Source organism: Pezoporus flaviventris, unplaced genomic scaffold (genome assembly GCF_033815535.1).
Source record: "Pezoporus flaviventris isolate CSIRO_AGI_PZ_B2104156 unplaced genomic scaffold, CSIRO_AGI_Pfla_v1 ptg000002l, whole genome shotgun sequence".
NCBI lineage: Eukaryota > Metazoa > Chordata > Aves > Psittaciformes > Psittacidae > Pezoporus > Pezoporus flaviventris.
The window spans coordinates 83,582,835-83,606,730 of NW_026892550.1; the positions used below are offsets into that span (position 1 = coordinate 83,582,835).

At 42.5% G+C, this 23,896-nt stretch overlaps 1 protein-coding gene across 4 annotated transcripts; it reads right to left on the reverse strand.

The window, feature by feature from the left end:
• Positions 1 to 1,273: 1,273 nt before the first annotated feature.
• On the reverse strand, positions 1,274 to 22,282 carry CCDC77 (coiled-coil domain containing 77). Of its 4 annotated transcripts, XR_009741773.1 has the most exons (13): positions 22,051 to 22,282; positions 19,953 to 20,169; positions 18,529 to 18,671; positions 16,145 to 16,241; positions 14,742 to 14,808; positions 13,899 to 13,993; positions 12,451 to 12,599; positions 11,902 to 12,133; positions 10,937 to 11,062; positions 10,699 to 10,851; positions 5,992 to 6,145; positions 4,088 to 4,199; positions 1,274 to 3,208 (listed from the first exon to the last, which is right to left on the reverse strand). XR_009741773.1 is itself a non-coding variant. In XM_061444794.1 (12 exons), the coding sequence occupies exons 1-11, from the start codon at positions 22,095 to 22,097 to the stop codon at positions 5,999 to 6,001; spliced, it is 1,473 nt and encodes a 490-aa protein (XP_061300778.1). In that variant the 5' UTR covers positions 22,098 to 22,281; the 3' UTR covers positions 1,274 to 3,208; positions 5,992 to 5,998. The 4 variants fall into 4 exon arrangements, 3 of the variants coding, with proteins under 3 accessions (XP_061300778.1, XP_061300777.1, XP_061300779.1); XM_061444794.1 differs by lacking the exon at positions 4,088 to 4,199 and having other exon boundaries at positions 22,051 to 22,281; XM_061444793.1 differs by lacking the exons at positions 1,274 to 3,208; positions 4,088 to 4,199 and having other exon boundaries at positions 5,618 to 6,145; positions 22,051 to 22,280.
• Between the last annotated feature and the right edge of the window lie 1,614 nt (positions 22,283 to 23,896).

Sequence of the window (23,896 nt, forward strand, 5' to 3'; positions counted from 1 at the left end):
CTGTTTTGGTTATTTTTCCTCGTGATAAAAGCAGCCTTTGATATGAGCACAGCACTTTAGGACGAGCATCTCCTGTTCCTTCCAGCTCCCCTCTCTAGCTAGGCCTCTGTGTATCCCTGATTCTTCTTGTTACACTTTTGCTTCTAGTTATCTAACAACTGTTTCTCTGTTTTGTAAATTACTTTTAGCTCTGTGCCAACATCCTTTCTCTGTAGGCTCCCCAAAGGTTCAATTATCTGCCACTTGCTCCTTCCCTTCTTTCTTCTTGTGTAATTTTCCTTTTAACACTAATTACCAGCTCTACACCAAAGGCACCCAACTGTCCCCCGCGTCCACCAGCCCGGCAGCTCCACACCCCTCTCCTTGACCTCAGCTATGCTCTGAAGCACAAACAATGACTTCAACTGAACACTCATCATCCAAACAGCTCCAAGACAGAAGTGTTTCTAAGAGGAAGAGCCAGTCTCTGAAGACACAGCTCCCTATTATTTCCCCTTCAGGCTCCTCAGGAATGGGCAGGGCTCTAAAAGGGGTTATTGGGGGAGCTCTCCCAGAAAAACCCTGTCAGCACTGACATCTAACATGGCAGTAAAGAGATCAGTACAGATCCACAATTAACAGGCTATGAGCAGAAGGACCTTCTTGCCCAGTTAGGCTGTACTGACATAATGTGTTTTGCTAACACACTAATCAGCAATGTGGTTTCTACTAATAGTTACTCCACCAACATCATGCAAACTGGCCTGATTGGGGATTTGAGGTTTCCTCTGGCTTTTGCTGCTCACAAAGCTACACTCCCTTCATTAAGGCCCTGGATGACATCATCATGCTTATGCCCCCCAATGCACCTGCATGGTGGGAAGCCTCACTCATGATTCTCTACTTTCACTGCTTAACTCCATAGAGTATTAAACCTCAGCTGTCCAGATAAAATGGCATTGAAATGGCTGTCTTTCCTTTCCAGCTGTAAAGAGGACATGCGTTTACACAAACCCCATCCAGCACCTCTAGAAGCATCTTCTTTTTGCAGGTCCTGCCCCACAAACTGCCCTGAATTGCCAAATTCTCACTATCAAGAGCACTTCCAGAAAAAGACCTTTTATATACTTAGAGCTGAAAACTTTCAAAATACATTTCAGGGTTTAAACATTGACCATAATGAAATATCTACATATTTGATCCTTTTGGAAATACATGCTTTCTAAGCTGACTGAAGTTTTGCCTAAATTTCCTCCTTCCCCCATCATTAAAAGTACCAGCACTTGTTCACTTGTTTGTTTTTTTTTTTAAATGCCTGTGCTCATCATCCTTATGTTTCAAGAAGTTCCAAAGATGTGCCACAATCATTTTATCAGGGCGACTACAGAACACAACATGGTGCGGTTCTCCCTGTGATGACACTGAGCAGAATTCAATCTGCCCAAGCTAGTCCCAAAGAGGAAAACTCTGTTTTACTGGGTTGTTTAGAAGTGACTTTACCCTGAGATAAATGTTTAGTGTGACAAAAAGGCCATTTAGCCTCTGAATCAATACAGGAGAACCCAGCACATCCCAGGCATTCTTCACCAGGGTAAATTGAGAGCTTTTTTTTTATTCAAAACAAACATATTCCAACAATGAAACCCTTCATGCCTGCGTAGTTAATAACTGTCTTGCTTTAACATTGATACACTTCTGTGTTGGAACCCTCTCTGGGTTATCAGAATAGAACCAAATAATCCATATTTACACACATCATCTGTCCACAATGCAACAGCATCACAATTCTCAAAACAGGAAATGTAGTTAGTATGAATAGTCAGCCCTGTTGAGCCATTTATAAAGCTGTATTTTTGGAGCTTATGTGAAGAGCAACCACTCCAGCTCACATCCAAAGCTGCCCTTTCTCTAAACTATTCATTTGGTGCTACAAGGGAAACACCAAAAGTCCATCCCACTCTTCTCAAATACTTCAGTCGTAGAAGAAACGTTTCCTGCTGGTGGGTTAAACGCCAGTTACCTCTGACAGCCTGGTTTCAGACAAAGTCCTATACTTCTGATGCAACGTAAGAATCAGAACAAACTTTGTTCTTTGTGCCTAGAACCCTATGAAAAACAGCAGCCAAAAGGAATCATCACAGCTTTCACCTCTCATGCTTTTTATGCTGTATCCAAGTATATTTTGGTACATAATCCCAGTCCAAGCACTAGAAAGTGTGTTTATGTATGTCTACATCTAGACTTCCAAATTTAAGAAGTAACTGTTTTGGGATTAAAGGGGATAGATATTTCTTACAATTCAAAATAACTTAGAAATATAAAGGCAAAATATCATAGAAAAAAGACAGAAATATCAAAGAATTACTTCCTGGCATACACCCAGAGCCATTCCAATTCCAGAATATCAAGCTGCCCAGAGTCCATCCATACTGGTAAAACATCTGTGTTTATGCATCAATACTATTACTCACATAAGCAATTTAAGTACAGCCATGGCATACAAGTACATACAGTGCTACTATTTGGCTTTAGTCCAACAGCTATCAGAACTATGGCTACTGTTAACCTGCTTTTCAAAGCACACGGTGTCAATTAATTTAGGAATTACTGCAAGGTGTGGTATAAGAAGATCATGAGAGATTTAAGGTTTTATTTATTTTCTTTTTACCTTGTGTACCCTTGCTGTGTAGGTGAGCGGATGCAGCATTCATTCCTATAATGAAAGCAATTGCAGGTATGCTGAAAAACTCATACCAATATCGCATATAAATTAATCAAAGGTTTAAAGCCAGAAGGAGCTATTAAATGATTTCCTGTTAGTTCATATCATAATATTTCATTAAGTTCTAAGGTGTCAAATCCTGTAACTTATTAAAACAAGCTACCTTCCCCAGAGGTACAATAATTTTTTGCTTTGCAGATAGAGATGGGAGAATTTGTTACCTCCACAGTTTCTTATAATGAGGGGAAAAGCACAACCTTCCTGTTAAAAATGCATGCTCCTATTTTTACTAACTTCAGGTTCATGCTACCAGTTCTTGCTCAGCCTTCCTCTGCTGGGAGAGGCCTTTGGTAACTTTTCATCTGCAAGGTATATGTATATTAATCAGTCTTCTTAATGCAATACAAGCTCTTGCACAACTGCTTCTCTTCTGCTGAATCTTCAGTAGTTCTGTGCCTTACCCAGTATTTCAACATCCTTTCTGAAATATATGCACTCCTTCCTTACCTAAATAAGGCTACACAACAATAAAGTATCTTGGATCACACTAAGTAACTAATCCCCTGTAGGAGAGTCTCAATATTCCTAGAATCAGCCATTTTGGAGATCTTTCAAAATACATAACCTGACATTTAGTTGTCTTGAAATGATGCAAGTCACACATTACTAACTTAAATTCACAAAAAAAAAAAAAAAAGCTGATCAGTCTTTGGAATATATCCCATTTTTTGTTTTCTACCCAAAAATCGTGGAAGAAAATTGTCTTGTAGGTCTTGGAACCTTTCCCATTAAACCCTTTCAGAAATGCCAATAATTTCTTACTGACATCTTAAAGATTAGTTGTCAGTGGTGGAAAGCACTTGGCTTTTTAAAGCAGTTCTTGGCTTGAAGGTCCACATTTGTTTTGGCAACATAAAGCAGTATTTCACATGATCACATGATGTTACACAGAAAAAGCATGTACAATACTTTGCTCTTCCTGCCCTTAGGCAAACAGTCAAGTTTCCAAATGAAATGGATTTGCAGATCACTAATACCATAATTCCCCCTACCACCACCCCCCTAAATAGGAAGTGACAAATTAAGGATGAAGTTCACACTGCACTTTCATTTTGACAAACCAGCAGATATTAGAAACATTGTTTTACCTGTTCAGTTTTTCAATTAATAAGGAATATTAGTAAGGGACACAGGAAATTCAACATTTACATCCTTCTTCCCCCAGTACTTCCTCCCAGTCTTACAAACCTGAATCTCAGCTGCAGCCTTTATCTAGACATGTTTCATGGCTTTCAAATGAGGAAGATGTAATTTCACAGGCAATTCTTTAGCTAGGAAAAGTTGAAAATAAACGCAAACCCATTTATTTCTATAGGATCAAGAGACCTTCTTGCCAGCTTCCCACCGGCTGATCCTGCTGACTAAGTGACTCATACTTCATTACGTAGCAATTTTCAGAAGTAGCCTTCCAGGACCTGTGATAACTTTGATATCTTATCTTCAAACCAATAGCAAGTTATTTCACACACAAACTCACTTCAATTAGCTAGACTTACCTGAGAAACTACTAGTCAACAAATAGTGAGACTAAGTGATGGGTAGCATTATTTAATAAACCTTGACTGTCCACATAGCATTGGCACCCAAGTTGTGCATGAATCAGTTTCTGAACAGTTCAGCATTTTCAGCTAAACCAATCAGTGCAACACACTTTAAAACAGCCTCTCATAACCTGTAGTAGTATCTGAGCATCTAGGTACAGACTGTCAGCCACATCAGTCTGTCTGTGATGAATTTGACCTCAAGAACACATACAAAAATACATGCCACAGCACAGGACCATACAGGACAGCAAGCTTGTCACAAAAAGGATACACAATTAAAGTGGGCCATGACTTCATAAGGAAATTTCCCTTCCTGCAACGTTTTAGCTGGTGCTATAAAACCAGCTCTTTCTCCAAATCCTGACAGCACAAGAACATCTTTTGCACATGTGCCTCTCCCAGATGCTGAAGGAGTTTCTCTGTGGTCACTACCACATTCAAAAGAAACCGTCCGCTGTTACACACTAAGTTCTTCCCTACAAGAAAGGAAGTGCGGGTAGCCTGTAGGTGTATACTTTAATTATTATTCTGCTTCTGTCACATTTGACAGTACAAAGAGGCACTGAAATACCTTTCCCAACACAGATGTGCTCTCAGTCTATGAGGTGGACAAGATTTGCTGATACTACAGTAAAAGCCATCAATACCCACAATTATAAACTAAGCTGAAGTCATGTTGTAACCCTTTTCATTACTTCATCTGTTTTCTAGCATTGTGATGTCCTGATGTCTGGTATGAAGGCAATTATCATACAGCTAGTTACAATTATCACGTAGCAACTAGCACCTGCTCTCCCATCCCAATTTCAGTTACAGTTCAGCAGCAACAGCTGCTATGGCAAAAGTTGACCACGATTTGTCAGTATGTAACCATGATATCGTTTAAAGCTAAAAAGATAGATAATACCATGGGGTTAAGTAAGATACTGTATGCCCTGTATTGTGGGCTTCCTCTGTGTGTTAAAATAAACTGGGAGAAAGGGATGAGAAGATGACACTTTAGTATTTCCCTCACCCCCAACATTCAAAGTAAGCATAGATGTTGCTGGTTCTGTAACAGATTATCTTTTCCCACCATATTAAAATCAGTCAGGTTTGTTCCAATCAACTTAGAACCAAACAATAGGGAAGCCATTTTAAAACAGTTATACACTCGAGGGGAAAGTCAGATGTAAATTCAATATATACTTTAGATATGTGGTCTGTCCAAAGAAAATTTCCAGTTACATTCTGAAGTGCCTCAGCACCAAACCATTAATCATTTAAACCATTTTAAAAGCTGCTTCTCACATAGACAAGGTCAGTCAAGCAATTCAGATCTTGAACTAGATCCTTCCATGATTATCTTATTATAACCATATACGCGGTTCATAATATGACCCAAAGAAAGTTGAAGGCCAGTATACACTGACCACTACCAGATACAAAGGTAAGATGAAGTCATATTCCCAATATATATCAGTCATCATGTACTTTCTACGTCTGTCTTATCAGGTGCCATCTCTCAGCTGAAAAATAATCTGGCAGATTCAGAATGGCTTATGTGCAATGCTATGACAATAACTTCAGATATCCTCAAGCCTTCTGTCACTGGATGCCAGGAAACAGACGGGCAGGAGCTGTTCTCACATGTGACTATTCTAGCCTACCAGTGTCCCACTGCTAAAACAAGGATGCCAGCTATACCTCTGCTTCAGCAGACTCGTAATTTATTCTCCAAGACAAAGATTTTTGCTTTTAAGTTTTTCAGTTCTCCTTGAATTTTACGAGTTAGTCTGTTTCCTTGGCAGACCTCGTGTAGAATTGCAAGATCCTGGTCTGGTCCCATATTCAGAGTCACCTAAAGTAAAAGTAAAAGAAAAACAGATTAAGAAAAAAAAAAGCTGCAGAGAAGATAATTTAAGAGTATTATGATGGTGATATGAGGGAGAAAACTCTAAAGGAGACCCTCTGTAGCTAGTAGAGAGGGTGCTTAAGCTACTATCACTATGCTAACGCACATCACCAATATAAAGGTGCATCATGTTGTTATATTACTAATAAGGAAGAAATCTCCTCAGAAGTTTACCCATAACCCATTGACTCCTAGACTACTAGAGGTGGTTTAAATGCTGTGGCCAAATTGCTGCCTTCTATGCATGATTCAGGAGCAGTTTCAGTAGAACACCTAGTCTCAATGCCATGCCATACAGCCCATACAGAATTGAAGAAAAGCTGCTAGATAATCAGAATTCCTGATGGCAAGCTAGCCAGGACTGCTATTTCCTGTCACCCTGGAACTGGATAGTATGCCACCCCAGTAATTTTCAATGCAGAACAGCACAGCCTTGGAAGCTGCTCTCAAAGCCCGCTTTCCCCTCGGCCCTTTAGGGTGTCTCGTTGTCATCATGTAGTTCTTGGTCAAAGAGTTTAATACGCAAGCCAGGTAATTTAGTCACTTATAGTCATTTTGACCGCAAGCGATGAGAAGGATTTAAAGATCACTCTGGAGACATCCAGCAAGTATTTTGTTCCTCTGCCCTCTTGTGGTTAAAAGTATAAAGAAATTAATACAAGCACATTCACAGCTACAAAATATACAGATCTGCAGTAAAGTTATCATAAGCAATTTTTCCCCATTCACATATGCTTTTTAATCCTTACAGAATGAAGTTTAAAAGCCCACAGCTCAACAAAACAATTAAGAAAGAAATGGAAGCCTTTAGAGAAGTCTCTTCTTTAGAGAAGACAAATGCATTAATCTAAGTAAACTGAACTGTGCACCAAAAGTATAGAAAACAAGTGAATCCGTGGCACTGCCAGACTCCTGAGTCTGCTACGCCTAGATCATCCTCTCAAGCATGTCTTAAATAAATATCTCATCCTAAACTTCAAGCAACATCAATGCTGTGGCTTACCTTCTAAGCTGTTCTTATGTTCATCTACACATTAGAAGCTACTAGAGAGTACATAGCTTCAACTTCTAGCCATTGTTTCCACAGCAATTTTTGCAGAGTTACAAACGAGATATCAAGGGAACAGACCGTCCACAACACTTTGATCAATGATCTAGCTGGTACTGGAATAAACCCAAATACTATGGCCCTCAGAAAGAAAACCTATCTATTTTCTTTGCAGGATATTAAGCAATCCAGAAGGCTTCTAAGCAATCCAGGAGGTTACTCAATTGTGTGAAAGACGGCTTCCTTCTGTAAGTAATAGAGAAGCCGACAAGAAGTGCCATGCTTGACCTCGTGCTCACCAACAGGGAGTGGCTGGCTGGAAACGTGATGCTCCAGGGCAGCCTTGGTTGTAGTGACCATGAGATGGTCAAATTAGAGATCCTCAGGACAGCGAGAAGAGCGTGCAGCAAGCTCACTGCCCTGGACTTCAAAAGAGCAGACTTTGGCCTCTTCAGGAACGTCATTAGTAAGGTTCCATGGGATATAGCCCTAGAGGGCAGGGGGGCCCAAGACTGTTGGTTGATATTCAAGGATCACCTGGTACAAGCAGGAGGGCCAGGAGACCTCCATGGATGGATAGGGAGCTGCTGAGGAAACTTAAGAGGGGAAAAAAGGCTTATAAAAGGTGGAAGCAAGGACAGGCGGCTTGGGAAGAATACAGGGGTGTTGTTTGGGAAGCTAGGGAACACGTTAGGAAAGCTAAGGCCCAGTTAAAATTAAACTTGGCTAGGGATGTGAAAGATAACAAGAAGGAATTCTATAGGTTTGATTGATGGCTTGGTGACTGAAAATTTGGGAAGGGCTTTAACCATGCTTACTACAAGCACGGTGACCAAGGGCATGTGGGATATGCAAATCTGGGTGGAAAAAAGGGTGCTTAGGCAATCGGGAAGTGTCCGACCAGGACTCTCATCTCCTGCGCAGTCTCAAGCTACCCATGTGCTGGTCAGCCTGCATGCAAGGTTCGATCTGCGGCTACCCATGCACCTTGTCACCTACTGTTTCAACCCTCGCCTGTCCATACAGACAGGCTAGAGTAAGCCCTTCCAGCCTGTGCAGTGGATTTTTTAGGTGAGGCGCAGCGTGCGCAGAACTGGCCCTACCCTTTACACCTGAGATTTAACTGCCACGGCCTAGCTAGCTAGGACGGTGACAGTGAAGTCCACAGGTCATAGGTTCTGTAAGAGTGTCCTTCTCTTTGATGGAAGCCCTTATAATGCTAGATGAGCTCATCTGCCTGGGTTTGAAGACAGGAGTTTTCCTTCTCCTATGAGGAAGGCCTGTCTTCGCTAATGAAGATTCAGGAAGAGCTTTAACCCACACATTCTGAACAAGACTGTCATTTCCTGGGTCAATCTCGAGTGACTGATGACACAACATCAAGCGTCTAGGTGGGATTCTAACTTAGAGGTGTTCAATCGTAAGCCCACAGATGGTAGCCTTGTGCCAGTGGCTCCTCAGCCAAGGGCATGCACCAGGGGTCTGAACCTGCGGTTCCTCTCGTACTGAGCAGGACTGCAAATAAAAGACAAACTAAGGACAACGTGGGCCCTCTCTGGAAGCTATCAGGAGAACTGGCTACACAGGATTTGGAGAAGGCTGAGGTTCTGAATGGCTTCTTTGCCTCAGTCTTCACTGGCAAAAGCTCTGACCACACCACCCAAGCCCTGGAAGGCAGACACAGCAACTGTGAGAATGAAGACCTTGCGCCCACTGTAGGAGAGGATCTGGTTCAAGACCATCTTAAGAACCTGAACAGACACAAGTCCATGGGACCTGATGAAATCCACCCATGGGTCCTGAAGGAGCTGGCAACTAAAGTTGCTAGGCCACTGGCTATTATATTTGAAAAATCATGGCAGTCAGGTGAAGTTCCCAATGACTGGAAAAAGGGAAATATAACCCCCATTTTCAAGAAGGGGAAAATGGATGACCCGGGGAATTACAGACCAGTCAGACTCACCTCTGTGCCTGCCAAATCTTGGAGCAGATTCTCCTGGAAGGCATGCTAAAGCACATGAAAATCAACAAGGTGCATGGCTTCACTAAGGGGAAATCCTGCCTGACCAACCTGGTGGCCTTCTATGATGGGGCTACAGAACTGATGGACAGGGGGAGAGCAGCTGATGTCATCTACCTGGACTTGTGCAATGCATTTGACACTGTCCCACATGACATCCTTGTCTCTAAATTGGAGAGACATCAATTTGATGGATGGACCACTTGGTGGATAAAGAACTGGCTGGATGGCCACATGCAGAGTTGTGGTCAATGGCTCAGTGTCCAGCTGGAGACCAGTAATGAGTGGTGTCCCTCAGGGATCAGTGCTGGAACCACTCTTGTTCACCATCTTTGTTGGTGACGTGGACAGTGGGATTGAGTGCGCCCTCAGCAAGTTTGCCAATGACACCAAGCTGTGTGGGTCGGTTGATAATGCTGGAGGGAAGGAATGCCATCCAGAGGGACCTTGACACACTTGTGAGGTGGGCTCATGCCAACTTTATGAAGTTTAACCATGGCAAGTGCAAGGTCCTACACCTGGGTTGGAGCAATCCCAGGCACAGCTACAGGTTGGGCAAAGAAGAGATTCAGAGCAGCCCTGCGGAGAAGGACTTGGGGGTGTTGGTCGACGAGAAAATGAACATGAGCCGGCTTCAGTGTGCGCTCATAGCCCAGAAAGCCAACCGTATCCTGGGCTGCATCAAAAGGAGCGTGACCAGCAGGTCAAAGGAGGTGATCCTGCCCCTCTACTCTGCTCTCATGAGACCCCACTTGGAGTACTGTGTCCAGTTCTGGTGTCCTCAACATAAAAAGGACATGGAACTGTTGGAACAAGTCCAGAGGAGGGCCACGAGGATGATCAGGGGACTGGAGCACCTCCCGCATGAAGACAGGCTGAGAAAGTTGGGGCTGCTCAGCCTGGAGAAGGCTGCGTGGAGACCTCATAGCAGCCTTCCAGTGTCTGAAGAGGGCCTATAAGGACGCTGGGGAGGGACTCTTCATTAGGGACTGTAGTAGTAGGACAAAGGGTAACAGGTTAAAACTTGAACAGGAGAAGTTTAGATTGAATATAAGGAGGAAGTTCTTTACTGTGAGGGTGGTGAGGCACTGGAATGGGCTGCCCATGGAAGCTGTGAGGCACTGGAATGGGCTGCCCATGGAAGCTCCATCCCTGGCAGTGTTCAAGTCCAGGTTGGAGAGACCCTTGGGTGGCATGGTTTAGTGTGAGGTGTCCCTGCCCATGGCAGGGGGGTTGGACCTGGATGATCTTAAGGTCCTTTCCAACCCTAACTATTCTATGATACTATATACTTCTGGAACTACTTTACTGTCTGATAATTTTGAGACAGCCAAGTGAACTACAGGTATCAGATAAGAACTTCAGACTTGCAACAAAAAATACACAGCTATTGCTTATGCTATATGCTTATGCTATATGCTTAACTATTACCTTAAAAAGCTGCTTCTCTACATCTTTCAGCTTCTGCCGAAGCTGTTTAATGTCATTCATGAAGCCTTCCGCTTCCATATTACGACGTTTTTCCAAGGCCTCATATCGCTGAGTCATCAGCTTCAGGCGCTTAACCATCTTTTCTGAACGTTCCTATGGAGATGAAAGCTCAATAGGGTATACAAAATAAAGGCTGCAAGATCATTACATAGCTAACAGATGATTACAGACTAATTACCTTAAAGAGTTCTCTGCCAGCATCTCCTTCCTCACGAATCCTCGCTAGCTCATCTTCCAGGGTGATGCACTGCTCTCTATACATGCTTGATAGGCGCTGCTCCTGCATTAGCTGCTCTTGCAGTGACTAGGACATAGGAGAAACAGAAAGAATCAACTCAAGAGCCAGTGCTAACAAAATTCCCCAGCTCTGGAAAAGCAAGTGTGATAGACTGACAATACGACAGGCAAAAATTAACAACTGGAGCTACACCTAATGAAATAACTAGGTAAGGGCAATATTCTACCACCACTTCCATTACCAAACTCTTTTCAATAGGTTATCGGCTGGGCATGACCATGCATCATCAGTTAAAGAATACTCTACTTTCCCCCTTAAAACTAATATTTAACCAATGCTGTAATTCTTTCCACAGCTGCTTGCCCAGTACTGCATTTCAGAAGCATCTACATTCAGGGGCAGGTCTCCCAGCTTCTCACTGGATGTATACTAGAAGTGGAAGAGAAGTCCTGAGTACTCTGGAAGGGCTGGAGGACATCAATTGAAAGGACTTACTCTCCCCCAACTCCAGCAAGAGAGATACAGACACTGCATTCTAAGTCTGTGAGCCGAGAGCATTTAAGCTAAAAGAAAGGCTTGCGCCACAAGCAGGTTAAGAACTGTCAGCCCACGTGTCATGAGGCTTGGGGAAGTAGGGATTTGTCCTGGGCATAAAAGAAACTGACAGTGAAGTGCTACCATAAATCCTAACTATATATTAGATCTGAAATTTGCAAACAGTGTGGATTTTGAGGCAGGAAAGGTTTTTTTCACTTTACTGCCAACAACATAACTCATGGCAAGCCAGTATAGCTTTGACACAGTTGCAAGCGAGTGCTTTCCTTGGAAAAACCCAGACGCTTGCAATTTTCTAGTAAAAAAAAAAACTGTTAAAGAATCTCTACCTAGACTAAAAAACAAATTACTTTTAGTTCTCGGCTGTTGAGTTTCGAAGCTCTATCATCTGCTTGAAGTGTCTTCTTGGTATCTCTCTGCTTCTCTCTTCCTGGATCCTTGCTGATACCCCTATTTTTGTCAAGTTTCCTCAAAAGACTGTCCTTCTCTGCCATCCATGCTTTCTCATTGGCTCGGGCATCAAATTTGAGCTGGAGAAAGTCACGAGTACTCTCGTATAAGAGATTTTGAGTTTTATGGAGTCTGTAAAAAGAGATCCCAGTGGAGTTAATTAACTTAGTTCCTACCTTAATTTCCCAAGTCATCATTGCAAATTGGAAGAAGCATGGAAGAAAAAGGCACTTTCCTAATGAGTTTAGCTCTAATGAAAGAGGTGATAATCTTCCAATGTGATAAAATTTTTAATATGTATATTACTCCATTCACCTTCTTCCACACACACACTACCAAATAGATGGCTGCATAATTTGCTTTTCTGCCTGCTGCAGAAAGCAACATACTGAAAGCCCAAATATTGTTCTCATCTCATAACTGTATCATGATCATTTTCTCACACTCACTTATCTGTTATAGTTTTGATCTTGTCCTGGTCCCTCTGATGCTGGACCTGCGCTTCCTCCATGTGAATCCGCCTGTCCTCTAACAGTGCCTCAACCTGTTCCTTGGATAATCGTGTCTGTTCTTCTATCTGAGCTTGCAGGGCCTCCACCTGAATAAGCAAAGACATTACTAAATAAGACCTCACAGCATCACTGCCCCTGTCCATGCAAGTCTCTCAAATCTTGGAGGAGTCAGACCAAAGACCCTACCCAATAATGCCTTTGAGAATGTTAATTTCTCACAATTATGTTTTTGTTTTGATGTTAAGCAGTTCAAACAACTATAACACTTAAGAAAAAAAATAAAAATCACACTATAGGCTAGACATGCATATTATAAACAGCAACAACAGATCAAAAAAAATGGAAAGATTTAGATTGCACACAAACATGACAAATCCTGTGGAATATGCAGACACTTCTGTCCTTATGCTACCATCTTCCGGTTAAATAGTGATATGAAAATACCCAAGTTCTAGGAAGGCAGCAGTCCACATCTGAACAAAACCAACCACTTTACCAGAAGAAATTACTAGATGTAAATAAGGCGATGAGCAAAGGAGAGGGACACCAAGGATCTTGATCTAGGGCACAGAGGCAGGGAGACAAATGGGAACAAGTAATTAAAAAACATGCATCTGGCTTATGTGTAAGAAACTATCTGAAAAAGCCTGGAGTGTATTTAGATCACTTATTTTTATAACAATTTTGTGTGATGCTTTTGCTCCAACACAAATGTTAGACAGCTAACTGGCCACTGGGTCAGTCACCACTGCCCTTGAACAAAAAATAATGATAATTTCAAAAGGTATCTATCTGCTGTACAAGTTTGCTCTTTAATTTGCTTTTGTAGCCATTCTTCCTCAGGCTTTACAGACAGCTTCTGGTATCTTCCCCAGTTCATGATTCTGTATATTTGTCTTCCATTCTGTCATGCTATCTACACCTTATCTTTCACTGAAGTCTAGCAAAGAGAACATTTCATTGCACTAGTGCATCTTATTGGGGCAGCCTAATTCTGTCTCAGACACATGGCTTTTGTCAAACTTCCACAAATTACCCAACCCTGCAGATCATCTGTGGTGTAATGTAAATTCAGAGTCACAATCAAGCTATGGGAGATAACATCAATGATACCTTATATATTTAAGGGCAAAACATTCCAGTTCACATTACTGGAACATCTGCTTATGTGAAGCTTCCAGAATCAAACCCAAGTTCTCAAATCTAAGCCTACATTCATCACAAAGAAACAGCTAAGTAAACTCACAGAAAGTGGGAATCCATAGTAAGATGTGCAGCCTGATAAAATGGGTATGTCTACATCATATCCAAGCAGACAGCATAATTTGTCTATCAGTTTCCTGGGCAGCCATGAATTACATCCATTGGTTAGCAAATGTTGTTACCTGAAGTAGAAGTGTTTGAGTATCTCTCTGATACCTCTCAGGACTTTCTGGTTTCTCGCCTTTTGCTGCTGGTATTGAAGTGTTCCTCTTGGCGCCTATTGTAAAAATTTAACAGAAGTAGAAAGAGGTTTTCCGATCTATCTGCAGTACCTTTCCAAGCATGAAATATATGTTCTAGCAGGCCTACAAGAGCAGGAAAAGGCTCACAAGGACTTCCAGGAGGGCTAGATGGAAGAAATGTTTCAGAACTTACAGGGATCACTTACATTTATCCTAAACTATCCCACCACAGTATTTAGGCAACCTACTAATTTTCTTGGCATATACAGAAAGCAAACTTAAATTTTCTTAAATAAATGACGAATAGGCAGATGAGAGAGCTGCACAAGCATCAAGCCTTGAATGAGTTTTGAGCTTCTTAGCTTGTTTCAGTTAATTTGGAAGAGGCAGCTCTTTAGAAAATCAGTGAAGTAGGCATATGGACCCACATTACTGTCTGCACTAAAGGCAGGCAGAATTCACACCTTGGAATGTCTGAGGCTAAGGGTGTCTACCCAATCGGTACCTGCATAGTTCCAGAACAAGCACTCCACAGTCATACCAGCCTATTCCTTAGCTGAGCAGATAACAGACATGAGAACCAGGTCAGGTTATTTTAAAAGATTTTGAAGGGAAGCCAAAAGTACTGCACACATACATATGTCAACACTGATACATTCAGGGAACTTAATGGAGCTATACCAAAGTATTCACAGTAAAGAATTATTTTGGCATACCGGACACAAACACACAGAGAAACAAGCATCAACAGCTGAGCTGCTGTTAATCTGCTTGGTGTGGTACCTGTTCTAGAAGTGTCATTTTGTTCATGTGATACTCTGGATTTAGCTGGCTTTTGCAGAACAGTAACCTACAGAAACAAGATTAGATATGTATTGAACATTTGACTTCTCCAAAGTTGCAACAGTCAAGAACAAACTTTAGAGTAAAACAAGATATCCAGAAGAACATCTTACTCCTTCTACAAGACAAGTAAGACATTGAACAAATGTCATGTCCATGATGAAGATTTCCTTTATCATGGCCTGAGTTTTGCCATTTCTGCCTTTTTCCCCCCAACCAAAACAACTGGAAAGTAACCCTGCCTTTGATGGTTTCATTAGGATGAAAATCAGCACCCTCAACAGGAAAAGAAGCATTATGTAAAGAGAGAAGAGGAAGGTGAAGATCAAGATTGCTGTTTTTGCCTTCATACTCCTCCTTGCCACAGCAAGACAGAGAAACATGAGGCTTGATTTATCACCACATTCACTCAAGCTACTAAAGAATAAGCCTGGGATAAAAGCTAACCAATAAAACTACTGAAACAACTGAACTATTGTACTAAAAGCCACTTAAAAACAGGACAACATGAGGGGACGGAGTCTAACCCCAATGCTTATCTTGAGGTAAATGCTATATAACAGGCCTAATCTTAGAGCTACCATGTATCAGGGAATTTTTACGCTTCTGCAAGATTTTTGAGCTGCTTGAGCGGTGAGGAGCAACTATAATCAATGCAATATATTTCAGTATTTTTCTGCACAAAATATTCCAAGATGAATCCTGCATTCTGTCATAGTCTCTGTATGTCCAAATCATTTGTGATTCATGATTTAGTAGGTTCCACTGCACTACCATTTAATCAATTTTTGAATTTAATCTATTTTTGAAATAGATGATACAGCCTTGCCTAGAGGGGACAGCTTTTCTGCAGTCTTCTGCCAGGAAATTGCTGCAGCAACCTCAACGCTGTTATTCTTTACTGAGTCCCTAAGAGATAGGTCCTCTGAGACAGCTGATCTTCAAACACTGCACTTGGTCTTTTCCTGTACTTCCTTTTTCTTTTTCTCTTTGTGATGTTCTTTCCAATTTCTCAACAACCATTTGTCAGATGGCTTCAGACTCCTATCTGACATTTAGGAGGCTGATTTGGAAGTATGTTTTGAAGGTAGAAAGGGACTGGTGCTAAGAGGACCTACTTCCAGTGTGCTTGTTCCTGTCAGTAGCTATAACAAACCAGTATAACTATTTGTCAGGAGCTATAATAAAACTCTATGTTGTTACAGAACTACAGATCCCTCCCTGCTCTGAGCTCATTTATCAACTTTTGACTTGCAGAACAGATCTGGTCTGTGGTCAGCCTCTGGGGTATACATCTTCATGTTACAATCAAAAGCAGAGTTCTACGGAAACACTGAACTTGCCTTATGTGGAGGCTCTTTGTGAAAATATGTAACTTCTCCTTTGTCTGTTCCCACTAAAGCCAAGAGATATTGAATTTTTTTTCTATCCTCCAGTTCCCTGGAATTCAAAGAAAGTGGTCAGCACATTGTTATTTTTAAGTACATCAAGACATTGTGACATGCTGCTCTTCAGTTTACTTGTTAATGCTTACAAGTTTTCCAAACTGTTGTAGCTTGAGAATATTGGTTAAAAAAAACACAAAAAAAACAAACAAAAAAACCAAAACCAACTCCCAAAGACATTACTGATGTCACTGATGCAATAAGAAGACAAGTAATTCCACTGGCATTGGGGAACATTCCTCCTTTCAAATAGGACAATTCTACATAGGCTAATACAGCAATAACATATGACGGGAAAGAATTTGCATTCCAGATTTATGAACTATCTAAAATCCTCTCAGTTACTTAATTCAATAGATTGTAAGTGTCCATTGTTTTTAAAGCAAACTACATTAAGGGCAGTATCAGACTTTTCGTCAAACCCTTGCAAAGTGCCAGGGCACCCCAACACACATTTTGACTTAAGTTCTTAAAACTTTAACAGAAAACTTGGTATTATCACCCACAAATGTTCTGAAGAAGGTTAGGAACCCCTCTGCCACTGGCAGCTAGTCCAGTACAGCAGATTATTTTCCAGTTCACCAACTAAATGGCATTAAGAAGGAGCAGCTGTCAACATAATCTCATAGAGTGAGGGGAACTACTTGCTTTGGTCTGTATTTTCTATTTGAGCTTAGGCAGATTTAGGACCAAGAAATGACATTTTCCCAGGCAGTCGCAAAGTCTGTGTGTTGGATTTGCATGGCAAGGTTTCGGTAACAGGTGGGGCTCCATGGCCCACTGTCGTGGTTTAAACCCAGTCAGGTAACTTGTTCACTCACTCCCAGTGAGTGGTGCCGAGCTGACAACAATCAAGGTCCGTGTTCGTCTCCCCCCCCCTCCCTGCACCGGGGCTCTCCCCTTCCCCGCTCCCGGAGGAACGGGGAGGAGGATCGAGAGAGTGCAACTCCTACGGGTTGAGACAAGAACAGTCCAGCAACAAATCACCACCGCTACTATCAGCTAAAACAATGATGAGGGAAAATAACAAGGGAAGAGAATACGATACCACCGGCCAAGAAAACGAGTTCCACCCGGAAGCTCCTGTCCTTCCGGGTAACTCCCAGTTACCCCCCACCCCGGGCATGACGTGCTGTGGTATGGAATACCTCCCCGGCTAGCCCGGGTCAGGCGCCCCGCCTCTGCTTCCTCACAGCCTCCCCTCTTCCCTGGCAGAGCATGAGCCTCACAGAGTCCTTGGTCAGGGTAAACATCACTTAGCAACAACCGACAACATCGGCTTCACCAACGCTGTTCTCAAAACTAGAAGTCAAAACACAGCACTGCACCAGTTAACACAAAGGAAAAAACATGATTGCTACTGCTGAACCCAGGACACCCATTTCTGTGAGAAACTGATAAAAGCTTCCCCTATGTCTGATAGAGCCAATGCCAGCTAGTTCCAAAACAGACCCACCACTGGCCAAGACTGAGCCCGTCAGCAACAGTGGTAGTCCATTTGGGATAGCATATTTAAGAATGGGAGGCAGAGGGAAGGAAACTGCAACTTCAGCTGAAAAGGGAGAATATGTGAGGGCAACAGCCCTGCAGACATCAAAGTCAGTGAAGGAGGGGCAGAAGAGCTCCAGGTCCTGGAGTGGAGATTCACCTGCAGCTCATGGTGAAGACCACTGTGAGGCAGGCTGTCCCCCTACAGCTCATGGAAGTCCCAACAACCAGAAAGAAGGGAAGGGTAGGGGGAAGGCCTTTTAAAATTTGGTTTTGTTTCTCAATACTCTACCCTGATTTGATGAGTAATAAATTAATTTTTCCAAGCCAAGTCTGTTTTGCCCATGACAGTAACCAACAAGTGATCTCCCTGCCCTTATCTCAACTCACAAGCCTTTAATTGTATTTTCTCACTCCTTCCTCTTCCCAGCTGAGGAAGGGGGAGATAGAGTAGCTTTGGTGGGTACCTGGCATCCAGCCACAGTCAACCCACCACTGATTAAATCAGAACCTCCACATTCAAACCAGCAACTCACAATTCAAATCTGAATCTATGTTCAACTTCTGCTCTTCCTTCTGCTACTGGAATAGGAGGACTAATAAGTGGAAACGTATTTAGCAGCCCAACAGACCACATTCCACCTCCAAGATTGCTAAAATTTCATAGGATCCCTCCTGGGGAAATGTGGCATAATTGCTTCTCTGAACACTCCTTCAGATCTGGATAAGAACTAAACCATTATGCATGCAATTGCTACTGCCAGTGACCCAGCCCATCATCTGAGACAACGCACCTGATTTTCAGCCGGTCATTCTCTGAGTAAAGCCGAAGGACGTGTTCCCTTTCCTGGAAGAGGCAGACTTGCATACCACTCAAAGCCTTTTGTAACTCTGCAATCTCTTCTTCTCTCTGACGTACTTCCCACTGCAATTTGTGCTGAGTAGAGAGAATGAGGTACTTGAAATGATATAGAGCATTGGGTAACACTTACAAACTTAAACTGCTTGTACCCTGAGCCTGTAACTGGTATGGTACAACTGCCAGTTCAAGTGAATTATTTTATTCTCTGACAAAATTTGACCAGATGAGGGTAGTATTGGAAAAAAGGTTTTCAAATGCTTCAACAGGGAGTTCAGAGCCCTGAGAATCACTTTCACTACAAACAGTCAAACAAGACCTAAGCTAGAGTCTCCAGTTTCTAGTCATTGAATTTCTGCACTGGTGGCCAGAGTGGCACAGGTATGGGGAGTCTGACATCAACAAAAAACTAATAAAGCCTTTCTAACAGCACTTACTCTTAAAAGAAATGACTGAAGAAGAAACAGTAAAATATCTGTAGGGCTTAGTAGTGAAAAATCTGGCTACTCGCTAAATTTCATTAATGATTTTCTAACTCTTGTCAAAACCTTTCAGAAAACCATTCCCTAAAAGAGAAGGCACTAGTTTGGAACCTGCCACTTTTTCCCAGATATTGAATTAAAGTAACTTGTAAAACATGTATTTCCTGAGGGCTTTCAGGCTGCTTCAAGCATGGCTAGTAGTTCAGGAGGCACTGCAGAAGTGATCACTATTTCCAAAGGGCCATTTGCTACTACAAAGATTACTCCTAGATAGAGTCCTAGACAGATGGAGGCTGTAATGCACATCAGAGCACCGAATATCTTACAGATATTCTGTAAGGGCTTCTTCCTCCTAAAGGCAGACACTTGTAGGTTTTGGAGTTTCTTTTAAATCTGCATTTATTTGCTGTGAAGCATACTGCTTAACAGCCTGTGGCCAAGCTTACGAATTCTAGTGTGGGAAACAAATTATATTTATATCTCAAGGTCCATTAAATTTGAACAAAAGAGCACTCATTCTTCACTATGAAAAACAAGGGAAAAGTTTAACAACATGGGAACTGAATACCTGAACTCAGGCTTTAATTAAAAAAAAAAAAAAACAACAAAACACACACAGAAACAAACAACCCACTGTGAATATAGCAACATAAGAATAGAGGAATATCCTATGGGCTTGTTTCTGTTTGCTTTCATGGACAACAAACAGCTAAATTTCACAATCAAAACCTGAAATATACTTATTTCCTCTTGGCTCAGTTCTACCACAGTACTGGTAAATCTTAAGACCAGCTGTGCTGAATTTCCAACTGAAGAAAAATATTAAGGTTGTTTAAGGACACGTAGCCCATCATTGTTCAAAACCCCTTTTCCTCACCTGCTCATCATACGTTTCTTTGTATCTCTCCAGCCTTTTAACCAAATCCTCATGCTCCCTATCAAAGTCAGCGATCACCTTGCGGTAGTATTCCAGCAGCTCCCGGGAGGGACAGAGAAAAGCCAAATGCTCATTGATTGAAGGGAGAGGAGTAAAGTCCCCCTGACTTGGAGACTGAGAACTAGCATGCCTGGATGAGACATGGGGGGTTGCCAGCCTGGACAGAAACAGTTTCTAATGACATGTAAGCTTCAGACAATAATATAACAAAAAAACCTTTTCCTAAAGTAGTTAAAACCAGATTTTCAATTTCAACTCAGGTTCCGTTTCAAAAACCGATTAGCTTGCCTGTGCTCCATGTATTAACAGAAGATCACAGCATTTAGGAGAAGCAAAAGCCTTGATACAGAGCAGCTTGCAGGCTTACTGCACTGTGGAGATGGGGCCAGCTAACAGAAAAGGGTGAAAGAAAAATGTTATAGAAGAAAAGTCTTACAGATTATTTGGGCAGAGTGAAGCTGAAAAGGAGGAAGGGAAAGGAGAAAACAAAGGGGACCAAAAGTCCATTACTGTGCAATTAGAAACAGCAGCCACTGTAAGAAAAACAGGAAGACATAATCTGTGACAGAATCATATCTAATACCCATAGAGAAAAACACTTTCTAAAGAAAGACTGCTGAATAAAGACAATAATTCAGGCTAGCTGATGCAGCAGCCACCATAAGGTAAGGTGTAAGTCTAGGAGTCTACATGCTTTCATCTCTGGTGTGCTTGATGTTCTTACCCACACAATGTCCACCCTTGACAGGGAAATATAAGCTTCCAAGTTCTTGAATCTTATGTTGAGGTACTAGATCTCAAACATTACATAAACTAAATCAACAATATGCATATGTAATTACATATTGGATTTTTCTTTTAAGCAATGTTTACTGCATTCAAACACTTAATCTGCTCAAACAAGCACCAGATTTGTGAATAAAGCTACAGAGCTCAAAATTTTTTTGGAAATTGTTCATGATTTATGTTAGGTCTAAAAAAAAACAAACAAAAAAAACCCGCCTTTTTTTTCAATGATACGTAAGTGCACAGAACTAAAGTGAAGAAGCCTCTTTCCTAAATATCTGCTTAACAAAAACAGTCCAGAACCTGATTCTGGAGCCAATGCCACAACTTTGATCATAATGTGATCTGGTAGGTGACACTGTATATCAGTGACCTTTATGTCCCAGCTCACCAAAGCATCATAACACCCAGCATGCTACATCCATAAAAATGTGCAAAGCTCCTTAACTCCTGGCACTATAGGAAAGTATTCAATATGCAATAACACAATTATTTCCTGTAGGAACTTCCTCACCAGCTCTGCCCAGAAGTGCCTTAAACAACAAACTTTGAAAAGTAAGTAACAGCAATAAAACAGGTAACATTGTCACTAAGTAAATACTTTATTACTGAACTAAAAAACAGTAAAATCACAGAATGAAATGGGTTGGAAAAAACCTTTAAGATCATCAAGTCCAACCATTACCCAGGACTGCCAAGGCCACCACTACACTATGTCACTGAGGGCCCCGTTTTTGAACACTTCCAGGTATAGCGATTCCATCAACTGGGTTGGAAAAAGCCTTTAAGATCATAAAGTCCAACCGTTACCGAGGACTGCCAAGGCCAAGGCCACCACTACACCATGTCACTGAAGGCCCTGTTTTTAAACGCTTCCAGGTACAGCGATTCCACCATTTCCTTAGGTAGCCTGTTTCAATGCTTGACAACACTTGCCGTGAATAAACTTTTCCTAAAAATCAATCTAAATCTCTCCAGTGCGGCCGTTTCCTCTCATCCTATTACTTCTTGATTAAGAGAAGGAACCGACCCGCACCTTACTATAACCTCCATCTAGGTAGTTGTAGAGCGCAATAAAACTGGAAAGCGACAGAAACGTAAGTGCATAAGAATAAGGAAGCAGAACAAGTACAAGAGCGGCTAACAGTGCTTTACGTTAAGCGGGGCTACCGGTCAGAACGGGGAGAGCCGCGAGGCCAGCGCCCGCAGAGGAGTTTGGGGGCGGTGCGCCCATCGGGCAGCCCCACACTACCTTCTGGAGCGAGGGGAGGTCCCCCCGGCGTGGTTCATTGAGCTCATATCCCTGCGGCTAGAGCCGGACTCATCGGGAGCAGGGGACTAAAGCCCCAAGACCCCCATGAAACACCTCCAACGGCAAAATAACCGCCACAGCTGCTCCTCCGCAACTTAAACAGCGAGACAACATGCCGCCCGCCACCTCCTCCTCCAATCGCAGACAACCTTCCATGTAGCGTCGACCGCCTCAACCAATCAGCGCTCGCGACACCGTCGACAGGAGCTACTCGCAGGCGCCTCTGGGAGTTGTAGTCCTTGGGTGGGCTCGTCACCGCGCGTGCGCAGAGTGCGGGGCGGGCGGGGAGGGGCGAAGCGCTGGCTCTATCTTGGTGGGGGGTATTTGTGTCAGAAATGTGGGGCCCTCGTTGGGTAATCCCGGGCTGGTGATAGCACGGGTTGGGGCTCTGGGTAGAATAAATACCCCCTGCAGTGGGGACTCTGTTCATCAACAGCGACAGAAATGAAAACACTCAAACATCCCCTTTTTCTTTGAAAATGAACCAAATGAAGACAGGGGTTGCTGAGCAGTCACAGGGAGCAGCTGGGTCCAATCCTGGCTTAATATCCACATGTGGTTTTTGGACCACGTTTAATGTTTTTTAGAACACGTAGATGCTTTTTAGGTTTTTCATCTTTCTCCTGTACCTTCCTGTGCACAGCCAGTGCTTAGCAGTCTTACAAATCATGCAATTAAGGACTTCCTAAGCACGCTGGGAAACAACCTGCACGCTAATAAGCCAGCTTTTTTTCTTTCTTTTTTTGTCCTTTCTGTATTTTACATATATATGTTAAAATTAAATCTAGGCCTACTTACAAAACTATGTGGCTCTTACTCAAAATCAATTTTCTCAAGAAACAAAGAAAAAAGGAAGATAGCCAATTTTCCAGGCAAAGTGCAGGTGAGTGGCTAGTGTTATCACCGGCTGGCCTACCTGCTCTCAAAGCACATGGGTGTGTTGTATGAGAAGCTGAGGGCTCCCATCAGGGAAGTGATAAATGCTCCCAGATGGCCACAAGGAATAAAGACTAATGTGGGGTATGCAAGTCCCCATGTGCCCCAGTGTTTCTGAGGCTAACTACGCCCAAACAGGAAGAGGTGGCAGAAAGAAATGTAAAATTCTGTTTCTAAAAGGCTGTCTCAGAGAACTGGTAAAATGAAAGTCATTTGGGATCTTTAGTTTTCTTGCTCTGTGAGGAAAACATGCACCCTCCCCAGCAGCGCCTTCCAGGGTCCTGCACTAACCCAAACACAGCGACACAAAAATGGAGCAACACTGAACAGTCTGGAAGGAAACTGGCAAAAGACCCATTCTCAAAACAAAGCTTTTGCTTGGATTAGGTGCTTTCTAGCCTGGAGTTTGTTTTTTTTTTCCCCCTTCTAGTATTCCTGGCTAAATCACTGCTTATCTTGGAAAGTGGCTATGTTGGTGATTCTGCTGTTGGGAATAGAACACACATATGGAAACACACGTTACATACATGAACACATGCATTTCCTCAAAAGAATCTGCTGCAGCTCATAGAAGCAAAGAATGGTTTGGGTTGGAAGGGATCTTAAAGATCATCCAGTTCCAACCCCCTTCCATGAGCAGGGATACCTTCCACTAGACCAGGTTGCTCAAAGCCCCATCAAACCTGTCTTTGAACACTGCCAGGGATGGGGCAGCCACAGCTTCTCTGGGCAACTTGTGCCAGTGCCTCACCACCCTCACAGTAAAGAACTTCTTCCTTATATCTAACCTGAATCTCCCTTCTGTCAATTTACAGCCATTTCCCCTTGTCCTATCACTACAGGCCATTGT

Excerpts from the sequence above, each read along its gene's own strand:
- CCDC77 (XM_061444794.1), bottom strand. The coding sequence starts at position 22,097 with ATGAGCTCAATGAACCACGCCGGGGGGACCTCCCCTCGCTCCAGAAG. Across the intron at positions 14,809-16,144 it reads ACAAAGAGCCTCCACATAAG|GTTACTGTTCTGCAAAAGCC; the intron begins GCAAGTTCAGTG and ends TTGTTTCTGTAG. Across the intron at positions 12,134-12,450 it reads ATCAAAACTATAACAGATAA|ACTCCATAAAACTCAAAATC; the intron begins GTGAGTGTGAGA and ends CTCTTTTTACAG.